The 12,056-nt window shown below is 35.1% G+C and overlaps 1 protein-coding gene across 3 annotated transcripts in view; it reads right to left on the bottom strand.

Annotated features, from left to right (window-relative positions):
* The window catches only part of Kynu (kynureninase), a 128,646-nt gene that overhangs the window by 71,791 nt on the left and 44,799 nt on the right, over positions 1–12,056 (bottom strand). For all 3 annotated transcript variants that reach the window (XM_031370146.1, XM_031370148.1, XM_031370147.1), the window contains exons 5-8: positions 7,792–7,853; positions 6,667–6,738; positions 4,979–5,053; positions 2,992–3,138 (exon numbers count right to left, since the gene is read on the bottom strand). In XM_031370146.1, coding sequence (XP_031226006.1) covers positions 2,992–3,138; positions 4,979–5,053; positions 6,667–6,738; positions 7,792–7,853 — 356 coding nt within the window. The remainder of the gene's footprint in view (positions 1–2,991; positions 3,139–4,978; positions 5,054–6,666; positions 6,739–7,791; positions 7,854–12,056) is intronic.

Below are 12,056 nucleotides of genomic sequence, written 5' to 3'. Positions count from 1 at the left end.
CATCAGCACTATGGATGCCTAACGAGACCTGGAGAACTGTGCACTCATGCTGAAGTTAGTTGCAAAGGACAGCATAACTCCTTAAGCGGTCTACTTATGACTTGTGCTTTTGCTGGCATAATTCAGTTTTAAATACTGCATTATGTATTTATGTAATACTTTGTGTATCCGCTTTCCTACCATGTGACTTTGAAATTTTTACTTCAGGGTTTTGCAGTTTGTATTTCATAAGCCAGTCACTGACTATCACCACCCCATTCTCTGTCATTTCCAGCTGCTATTAAGTTTAATTTCTGGAAACTTCCCTCTCTTTTGCCTCACTAATTCAGTCCTAACAGTGATTGTTTTCAGTTCTCCCCTCCTTTAGAATTGTCAATTTCTTTCTTGATTGACAGCTTTAATTTTCTCCCTTTCTTCAGCTTTAGATTTTCCACTGGCCACCCTGGAGAGTTATGTAAGTCTAATTTTAAATTAGACTAAGTTTTCAACTCCAGTTGAGAAGGAGAGCAATTGTACAGCAAGAGGGTAAACATTTGTTAAAATAAATTTGATAATGGGTAAATCTAAGTCAATCATATCCCCAGTTCACTCCCATGACATCCTTCCATTTAGATTGGAACTGCTCATTTTTCCATTCATTTGTTTGGCTGAATGTGCCAGGAGAATTTGGCTCTAAAGACATGTTAAATGAATGACAGCCTAAGGCAAACTTAGAGACTGGTTTCAGCTACTTAATCCCTTACCAAGAATTAAATATAGAACCTAGTGAGCACATTTATTTTCTAAGATTTTTTACAATTTATTTATATTTTGAGTGTCTATGTATTTTGCCTGTGTGTATGTGTCTTACTTAGGGTTTTACTGCTATGAACGGACACCATGACCAAGGCAACTCTTATAAGGACCACATTTAATTGGGGGTGGCTTACAGGTTCAGAGGGTTCAGTACATTATCATCTAGGTGGGAACATAGCAGCATCCAGGAAGGCATGGCGCAGGAGGAGCTGAGAGTTCTACATCTTCATCTGAAGGCTGCTAGCAGAATACTGACTTCCAGGCAGCTATGGTAAAGGTCTTAAAGCCCATACTCACAGTGACACACTTACTGCAACAAGGCCACATCTCCTAATAGTGCCATTCCCTGGGCCAAGCATATACAAACCATCACAGTATGTATATGTATTTCATGTATGCCTCGTGCCTCAAAGGCTAAAAGAAGACATTAGATTCCTGGAACTGGAGTTGCAGATGGTTGTGAGCTCCTAGGTGAGTGTTGGAAAGCAAGCCTAAGTCCTCTGCAATAGCATCGAGTGTTCTTAAAATGGGGCCACCTCTCTATCTCCTTTATTTTAATTTGCAATGGGAAATAAAGTCTGTATCTGAGATATTTCCCATAATTTCATATTCACTGAAGAGAAGTGGGGAGGGACTGCTGCTTCTCAGGAGAATGAGTGGCAGCCATTCCATAACACCATTACAAACCATTACAAACATTACATTCTTCAGCCCAAGTGCATGTGGGAGATGCTCTTATGATGAACTAGCACTTTTGAAACAGAAGCTCAGAGAAGTCAAATAACATACAGGTGACCATGTAACACAGAAATGACCCAGGCAGTAGGAGATCCCCAGACTGTATGACGGCCAAGCTCATGATCCTTCTTCTCTCTGCCTTCTCTCTGTCTCATTTCTATGAAGGCTAATGAGACATGCTTGCCTACCAAGGGAACATGGTTGCTGACTACTTGCAGAACATTTTAAAACACAAGTTTTATTGGTCACCCTTTATTTTGGTGCTTAAGATTTAATATCTAAATTAAGAAGACATTATCTTTATATCTTTTGTAATGCACCGCTTTCACAGTTATCCATCAAATCAGCTGGAAGGCCTCGTTGGAAATTCCTAGAGACCACTGAAGACGGTGCTAAATTCCTTTTCATTAGTTCCATTCATTAGTTTCAATAACTGCATATATTAGCTAGATCTCACATATATAGCAATCCTACAACTTATTAATGTTCAGAGTAAAATTCAATTGTCACCTTTTTTAATAGAAGCCTTGATTGCATAATCAAACAGAACTGCTACTTAGGATTTTAAATATAACTATGACTATTGAATTCTTCTCCCAATTGATTTCTTTCTTATAGGCAGAAAATTTTTAAAAGATTGAATCAGTTATTTATATACTGATATAAAGAGATACATCTTAAATCACTTATTTTTATAAATAGAGATATGATATATAGATAATGTAACTTAATGTTGAATTAATAACAAGCAGTAGGATAAATACTTTTGTTATAGGCAGTGTTATAAAGCTAGAAGGTTGTTAGGAATTAAATGCCATCCTTAAAGCCACTTGGATAAAAGTCATCCTACTGGGAACTCTACATGAGCTACTAACAGAGTCTGTATTTCTAGAAGTACCTGGCTTTAAGTGAGAGCTGGTTCACATCTAGAATGAGTTACAATATGAAATGTACTAAAGTTGGATTTTTAGAAGTTCTTGCATGTCCTGTAGACCCTTAGTATTTTATCCTCTTTGTGCTGTCTGAGAGCCAAATCATGTATGCAAAACTTGCTTATCCTAGACTCTAGGGACCCACACAAAGATGGCATTTTTAGGAATGAGGTTGGGTCACTGATGTCATGTAAACAAGAGATGAACAACAACAGTAGTAATAATAATCTCTTAAAATTGAAGACTTGGCCAGGTGGTGGTGGCACACACCTTTAAACCTAGCACTTGGGAGGGAGAAGCAGGCACATGTGTAAGTGAAGAGGCTAGCCTTGTCTACAGAAAAATTCCAGGATATTCAGGGGCATACAGAGAAGCCTTATCTATAAAAACAAACAAATAAATAGATTTTGTTATTTCATGGAAAAAAATCCTGCAATACTTTAAAGTACACATAAGGTAATGCAAGTGGGTCACGATTGAGCAGAGTGCTTCCTGGGAAAGTACCAAGGAGAGAATAGTAGTCTACCTTTGCATGTCCAGCTTCTGTAATAGCAGGAATGTTGAACAGCTGCCCAGTATAAAAGTGCAGTCCACTGAACAGGATCACTGCAATCGAGTCTCCTTCATCTTTGATTACTTCCAGTATGTCTTCCATTCTTAGGGTCTCTTCCCCCTAAATCAAATTCAGTGGAAGTTACACAGTATGACAATAATAAATGTGTCACTCCATTTCCACAAATGTCTTTTTTGCATAAGTCAATGGAAGGTAACCATGCTTCCCCATACCAGTGCTCCTCAGAAATCTGACAAAAAGAGCAGCAATGGGAAGTATTTCGTTAGTAAGAAATAAAAAGTAAAATGTTAAAGACGTTTCACTCAAGTGCCACTCAGCACAAACCTACTTGCTTCTTTCTAATTCAGTATTCAATTAATCCTTGCTATTCTAAAACTTTTCAATGATTTTCCCATTATTTTTAGCCAACCAAAGAGAGCAAGAAATCCATGACATATCTTACAGCAGAGCTGGAGATTGATATTGCACTTATCAAGTTAGTGGTACTTTTTCCAATGAGAACTCACTTATGCATATTTCAATTGGGTTTTGTCAAAGTGATGTTTCAATTAGTTGAAAATTTAATTTTTCCCAAGCAGATGTAAAGATAAAGAAAAACATGAAAAAAACTAATCAAAATAAAGTATCAAAACAAAGTCTAACACACAGCCATAACTATCGATTGAAAATTGTCAATGAAGTGAGACTCGGTCTTGAAAAAGTAACCAGTTGTAAGAGATCCATCAAGTGGGGAACACCTGATCATGGAAGAGCAGATCCACTGTAGTTAACAACCTCCCATAAGTCTTCTCTTGTAGTAAATATGACATAAATTTTGGGCCAGTACATGCTTAGGTGCCTTAATATCATTTAGAAAACTCCTTAAAACAATTCTATTTAAGTTTTCAAATTTCATTCTATTGGCCAAGATCTATGTTAGAGGACTCATAAGAAATGAATATGTGTGTGTGTGTGTGTGTGTGTGTGTGTGTGTGTGTGTGTGTGTACAGCTTCTATTAGAAGAGTCCTAGGGTTTATTTACCAAATAGGAAGCATTGATATTGAAATCTGTTTTATTAGAAATACACTTTTTATACACATAAGGAAAAGAACTTAGTAATTATAAGAAAAATTCTACTTAGAGAACTGGCAAATTAAACCTCTTAAAATTCTAATATAGTTTGACAGCTATAACTAAAAAATCAGACTAATCAGAGTATCACTGAAACCAACCATAATTCATGTCTAAAGAATTACCATGAATTAAAGAAGATATAAGGTTTCAGTAAGATAGAGCTCTCCTCGAGTTGACCTGAAGCTGTTTAGTTATTCAAAAGACTGTTTAGAGTGGACCAAGAGAATAAACTACTGGGCATCAGTAACACTGAATCTTGTGAACTAGCCATTTATATAGCACATGTGAAAAGAATACCATTTATAGATGATGTGATAATCTTTTATCATAAATCCTGTATGTTGGTTACTTAACACACTGCAATCCCAGATTCTCCAACTTACTGACTTTAGAAAACTTGCTATATTTTAAGTAAAAAAAAAAAATTGATACTTTTCAAAAGAACATGAAAAAAATAGTGTCTATACAATTTCAGAATGGTCAGTAGTCTTTAATTTGATTTTAATGGGAACCATCAGCTCCTACATTGGAAATTTAAAGTGGTACACTCAATTTGCCCTCTTTTTTTTTTCACCAGCTTGACCACTATAAACTCCATTGTTATAAAAGGAAAAGTTCTATTCTGTGTGTTTACTTCTTGAAACTGAAAATAAATATACTTCCAATTCATTGTTACTTAAGCAAGAGGATCTAACAGTAACAAATACAAACATCACTTATGCTTTCTCGAAAGTTATATCAGAGGCATGAAGATAATAAACTTTTGAGGGAAATTAGTGGACATAAAATGGAAACATAGAAAGCATTCCTTTCTTTCTCAGATACCTCTCTTGGCTTTATCATCCGCATACTTTTCTCAACATCAAGTCCGTGAAGTTGAATCTGTGACTCAATAGCATACTGAAAAAGAAAGAAAATCTATTCGTCAAATTAAGCCCAGAGCAGAGCATTACATTAAAAAAAAAATCTCTGAAAATAAATAATAATTAAAAAAAACAATGGAACCATGGCACTATATTAAACCACATGTCAGATATCAGGTGAATGACTACTTCAGAGAGGTCCTTCTTAATGTGCTTGAGCAGAAATCAGGGTATTTGTCGAATTACCACATATTAAAGATATTAAAGATGATCAGAAGTGCAGAATAGCTTTTAGAGCCAAGGTAAGCTTTACCCAGTGTAAAATTCAGTAATTCACCCAGTGTAAAACACAATGGGGGCTTGTAAAATAACTAGAGGAGTGTGAAGTGCTGGGCTTGGGTCACAGTACAAAACTAGCTCATGACAGGAAGAGTTAGGCAGCAAAGACAGATCACATTGAAAACTCCATGCAGAAGATCCGGGACACATTCAATCAAATAACTAAGAGCAGCTCAAATTTTCTTCAAGTTAGCAAGGACTTAATCTTATTTTTAGCAAAATAATCATGAGTTGGCTTAATAGAATTATATGCTTTAAAATTTTAAATGTAATATAGAATAATCAAAAAGGGAAGTGTCAGCTTTCCTTAAAATGAAACAAAAAGGTTTCATCTGTTTACGGATCTGGAAGAATTATTATTATTATTATTATTATTATTATTAGTAGTAGTAGTAGTAGTAGTAGTAGTAGTAGTAGTAGTAGTATTTGAGTGAACCACAAGAAATCCTTTAATCTTCACTTTGTATAGGGGTTTATGTATGGGCACATTTTCTTGTGTGTGTTCACATGCTCATATAGAAGCCATTGGTCAATGTCAAGTTGTCTTCCCTGATCATTCTATACATCATTTTTGAGCCAGCATCTCTCATTGAAACTGGAACTTACTGTCAAGATAGACAGACTGTCCAATAAGCTGCAAAGTATTCTCCTGTCTCTCTTGTCTCCTTTGCTGGGACAACAAGCCCACAAAAAAAAACAAAAAACAAAAAACAAACAACAACAACAAAAAAAACAAAAACAAAAACAAAAACCCTCAGCTTTCTTTGTTAGTAGTAGCTATTACAATCTAGGTTCTTATGTCTATGTATGAAGCTCTTTACTCACTGGGCATTCTCCCTGCATTCCCCATTATATAATTGTTAATGTTTTTTTCATAAAAAGGAATCAATAAGTATTTCTAGTGTATATGACAAAGAGGTACAGATACAAGTTTATATGACAATTTAATGTTGCTAAAGGGTTAAGCAATGGAGATTGTATTGATTTGATTTCAAAAACTAAAACAGCAACAGGAATTAATAAAACATTTATAGCCTCTTGACTTAGGCAACGATTTGCTCAATATCTTTAAAAAGACTAATAAATCAATGTCCCTATTCAGCCCTTTCCTCATGAACACATGTTTTACTTGAACAAAAGAAATAAATCTACTATCTAGGAAAAAAATACTTAAATCAAAAGCACTTGACAGATCTTTTTTTAGTCAGCTTACTTGGAAATGACTAGCGAATAAACATTCAAGTCAGAGAAAGGATATATCCCTCTAGGAAGAGTAGAAAGAACATAAATATAATTTGAAGAAATCCTTACATGATCAGAAGGGAAGGCTTTGGCTTCTAGAAGAATTTTGTGCCGCTTTGGTGTAGGCTTAAAGAATGATAACTACAAGGAAACAGAGTTATTGAGAAGCATTAGTGCACAATTTACCTGTTTGCTCCTTTATGGCACTCTTTCACATTATAAGCTCTAATGTTTGAAGACATTCATTAATTAACCATCTTAGATATCTGACAGGGCTACCTTTTCAATTAGCCCCATTTCCAGTGAATTATAAAGAGGGTGGAGATATTGGCTCATTACGTTTATCAATGGAAAACAAACTCAGAATAAACTGTGAAGCAGATAAAACCAAATTTCAAAGCTTTATCTAAATGCTAATTGGAAATTTATCTTCTTAAGCATTTAAAGGTAATTTCTCTAGAGTGGGACTGAAATAGCTTGCTCTATCCATGTCTTATTTACATATCTTACATTGCCAATTTGGTTCCCTTTATTGCCTGTCCCTCATCTGGTTGTTTGCTTTCTGACATTTTGGCTTAGATCCAGGTAAATGTTCCTTGGTCCTGTCATGAAACCCTTATCCATTTTAGAGGCACCAGCCAGAAGTAAACTACATATGCACTGGTCATTTCCTTACTCCAAGCAGTACCTGAACAATAAGCGTGGCCCTGATTTTAATACAGATGACAACACCTGTCAATGGTGTTCCTCATTGACCAAGGTGCTAAATTAATTTTCATATATTTCCTAATTGAGTTTTGTACACCTATAAGGAAGATACTGTTGTTCTCATTGTTATGAAGAGAAAATCAAATTCTCAGAGACACAAAATAACTTAATTGGAAGTTAAAACCAAGGATGCATGAACTTTTAGGCATGATTCAAAAACATACTCGAGTTTTTTCATCAGACTATTACATTTACTTCATCTTTTTTCCCCATGTATGAGTAAACCCCAAAGGCAATTAACCTGTGCTGTTTTTCCATGTTTAAGAAGGAACCAGGAGATCATAGCCTAGCCTTTCTTGGTGAAATAAATAATCTCACATGTGATCTTTAAATAAGTAACCCACCAGAGACTTATGAATTTGAGGAAGAAATATACAGATTATGGAAATGAGAGAACTCAAAACACAGATGGGAAAGAAACCTTACCAGCAGGAGATGTAAATTAACAGTCAAAGCATTCATTAGAGCTATTTCTTTCTCATGGGCTCCTGTAAAATAATCATAAAAAAAAATCATACATGAGGTTTTTCTTGGTGGTTGGAATGTAGTTGGAAAAGGAGAATGGAGCTTTACTCAATCATATCCATGGTTTTAGAGGTAAGGGCATATTAATGTGTCATTATAAAAAATGGATTTGTCCCTACCTGGTCTATTTGCCAAATTATACCTGAACTTAGATACATGTCGACAAATTTAAAGAAGTATATTCTACTTTTTATGTTATGAATAACAAAACCAAAATAACAATCATTTCTATGACCTGCAAACTCAGACTAACTAATCCTATTTTCAGTTTGCCAAATCCTCAAAGAGTGCTTTTGGTGTGTGTGTATCTTTAAAATGAAATCAGGATTAATCATATCTTTAAAGTTGGCTCTTTCCAACGCCAAGTGAAAATTTACTTGTAGTAACAGAAGTCAGCTCTGCCAAACATATTTCACTGTTATCACAGTGAGATTGGTCATAGTTGTCAGGACAAAAGAGCTGCATGATGAAATACTAGCGCTTAAATACCTTTATGATTTACTCATAGGCAGGAAGAAAAAGACAATATAAATGTGCTCTGTCTGATGGAAACACATGCAGAATTCACCATTGGACCTGATGACCAATGTTTGGGAATTGGAACTAAATGGGAGACTTGACACCTACCCTGTGACTTGATAACTCACGGGAGCTCTCACATCTTCTGTAGCTCAACTTTCCAGATGTTTCTTAATGAAACAAACAAACAAATCTCAAACTATTTTTCTCACCAACACTGAGGAAAATATCTATCACAAAGTTCATAAAGCTGTTAGAGAAAATATATAATGTTCAGGAAAATACAGTGGTCTTACATTGTTTTCTCAGAAGCCTATCTGTGAGTTCCCTGTAGAAACATAGAAGTCAATGGAATAATAAGTTTGATATATTCCATGGTAAGTTTGTTTGGAGTGAGGTCATCACTAATGAGCATTTAAATGATGAATTCATATATTAATATAGTCATTCAAGGAGAAGACTATATTTTCCTTTGGTCAAAGACAACTGGTTTTGCTAAATGGATTTCTTTGTTTGTTGTATAATTCATGAAGTAGTGGGTATTAAATGACATCCCTAGCCATTTTAAAAGGGAGCAGGTCTGAAATCAGGGTCCAGGAAAACATTCTCTACATCTCTAGACACAGTAAATGGACAGGATAAGCTTATATCATGAAATGAATGACATATGCCTTTTTTCACACACACACACAAAGAAAACCTTTGAAAATATGTTATCATATTATTCTATGTTACCAATATTATTCTAGTTGTTTCTCTATACTGCAGCATAATTTTTTTACTGATCCTTCTGAAATAAAACTCTGTCCTATGGTACCTTGATTATATGATTCATTCATTGTTATTTTGTAATATTTATTGTGAAAACCACTTATTAAGAAGTTTTGATGCAAAAAGTAAAAGAAGAAACAGAAAGAATGAAAACAGTATGGTAAGAAAGTAGAATTAATGAAAGAAAACATTTAAAAACAAAAATGTTTTTTGCTTAAGCATTACATAAATATTTAAAAGTACCACATTCTAGGAAATTATGGTCTGTCACTTGATATCCAATTCATTTTAGAGGACCTAAAGTGTTTCTGGCATGGAAAAGTTCTGAAGCTACAGGTATGTGCTGTTCAGGCACACTGGTCTGAGTTATGGTCATGGCATTCTCCCTCACTTTCAAGGCTATGCCCACTCTTGAACCAGTTCTTGGTCAATAGTCTCTCACTAGCTTGAGTGATCATTTATCCCCACACCATTTTCCCAACTTTGACTACTGCAAATGAAATCTACCAGAGCACTTTACCAAATGCCATCCTAACCTACTGCAGGGCCTAGTCCAACGACAGGGTCCATTTTATTTAAGATGCAAAAGTGCATACCCAAGTATGTGCAGGAGGGGTGCTAGTATAAAGTCCTAAAACACTAACAGAATTGTTTACTGTGAATATAACTAGAGGCACTTAAGAGCAAGAGCAAATTATACCTTTGTTAGTTTGTTTGTTTTGTTTTTTTGTTGTTGTTTTTGTTTTTTTTGAGACAGGGTTTCTCTGTATAGCCCTGGCTGTCCTGGAACTCACTCTGTAGACCAGGTTGGCCTTGAACTCAGAAATCCACCTGCCTCTGCCTCCCAAGTGCTGGGTTTAAAGGGATGTGCCACCACTGCTAGACTTGAGCAATTATTCTTAACATCAGAGCAATCCAAACTGAACTGATTTTTAGTTTGTTTACAAAAGATAGTTTACCTAATTGACCTCATGGGTTCAAGTTGTACTCTGAAAACAAAATTGTTCTAAAACATTTCAATATTATCTAAGAGATGAATTATTTAAGTTAAATCAAACTCTTTCAAGTAGCCTTTCCTTGTTCCCATTCTTGTCCTAAGAGCCTTCTTTGAATTAATGAGGAAGCATCATGACCTAAAATTATTCAGAGTACAGCTTTTTTGAACCTTCCTGAAAGCTTAAGATGTGCTAGGCTCTTTTCCTTAGGGGACCACATGTGATTTTCTTTGATAAATGTCGTAGTTAGAGTTGCTTCATCTGAGATGGGTGTTTTCTGCATGCTTATTTTTTGCCTCTAAATGCAAGTACTTCATTCTTGTATTGAAGCCTGGCAAGGTAAGATTTATGGAGCCATTGACATGAAGCAATAATTTTTAATTTCATAAATGTTTAAATGACCACATCTGGAAGTCTAAAGTGAGAGCTGAACCATTACAGACTCCTGTGAGGAAGTCTTCCCACACTTTGAAATCTGCAACTTGTATTATTTAACACAGCCTTCTTAGTAAACAGGTGAGGAATCTATTGTGGGGGTTCCTTCATTATATCAGTATGGAAACTGATACTGAAATAAAAGTGACCCCAAGTCTCACAAATAAGAATAATTTTTGTTCAGAATTACATTTGAAAGCACTGTTTTTAGGATATTTCCCATGAATCAAGTATGGGAGATGCAGGTTCATAACTGATTTCCTTCTTGGTCTCACTCATCCCAATATAATTTCAAAGTTTTGCAAGCTGAGAAGAGTAAGTCCCCAAGCTGCTTACCATCTGGTAATAGAGTCCACTTGGACTGACATATCATCTTCTTTCTGCTTCATTAAGCAGATGCAAATGCTATTGTGCATCTGATGTCAGGACTGTAATTAGGCAAAGTCCTAAGGAATTTTTATAGTTGCAAACTTCTATGGCCCCTAGCAATGGTCATTGCATGAAGAAGGCTCTAGAACAGTTGAAGCAGATCACCTGGGGATCATTGCCCCTCTCATGGTCAACCACAAGTTTCATAGGGCAAATATGTTCATATTACTTTTTTTATAAACTCAAATGTATGCATCTCGCCCCTGGTGATTTTTATGTATCCAAGGGAAGTAGACTTAATAATAATCCTAATAATATTTTCTAACACATCTATTTGTAGCATCTTGATAATATGACATTAATTATAAAGGAAAGTTACTCCAAGTTCCAAGTTCCATGTGTTGTGGAATTGTTGGCTATATAAAAAATGATTTATTAATAGTTTTTCTTTATATCCAAAATTGAAATTCTTTTATGACTGAATAAATGACTATTCACCACTGTCTCTTCCTCTTTCTGTTGATTCTAGAGCTATTAGTGCCATATTGTAATTATTTTTAAAGTTTTTATTTGTTTTTGTTTTTGGTTTTTTTTTGTTTTGTTTTGTTTTGGTTTGGTTTGGTTTGGTTTATTGAGACAGGGTTTCTCTGTTTATCCCTGGCTGTCCTGGAACTCACTCTGTATCACTCTGTAGTCCAGGATAACCTTGAACTCAGAAATCTGCCTGCCTCTGCCTCCCAAGTGCTGGGATTAAAGGCGTGCACCACCATTGCCCAGCTCTTTTTAAAGATTCTTATGCTAAACTAAAGACTATGCTTTCAAGTAACTAGAAGATCGAACAATGGCTAGAATAGGACATGTCTGTCTGCTCTTTACATATGTAGATATCTTAACAACTAATGAAAAGTAACTTTCTATATTTCACTGCTATTTTAATTATTTCATGATATTTAAGTCATATCATATAGAGACAATTTTTGTTTCCTGTGGTACAATATAATGAAGAATAATAAAAGCTGTAATAGAGCTAGAAACATCCCAGTGATAGAGTGTTTATATCCTTAGATCCTTAGACAA

Source organism: Mastomys coucha, unplaced genomic scaffold (genome assembly GCF_008632895.1).
Source record: "Mastomys coucha isolate ucsf_1 unplaced genomic scaffold, UCSF_Mcou_1 pScaffold15, whole genome shotgun sequence".
Taxonomy (NCBI): domain Eukaryota; kingdom Metazoa; phylum Chordata; class Mammalia; order Rodentia; family Muridae; genus Mastomys; species Mastomys coucha.
Note: the sequence above shows the minus strand (reverse complement) of the source record. Positions and strands in the feature narration are given on the sequence as shown.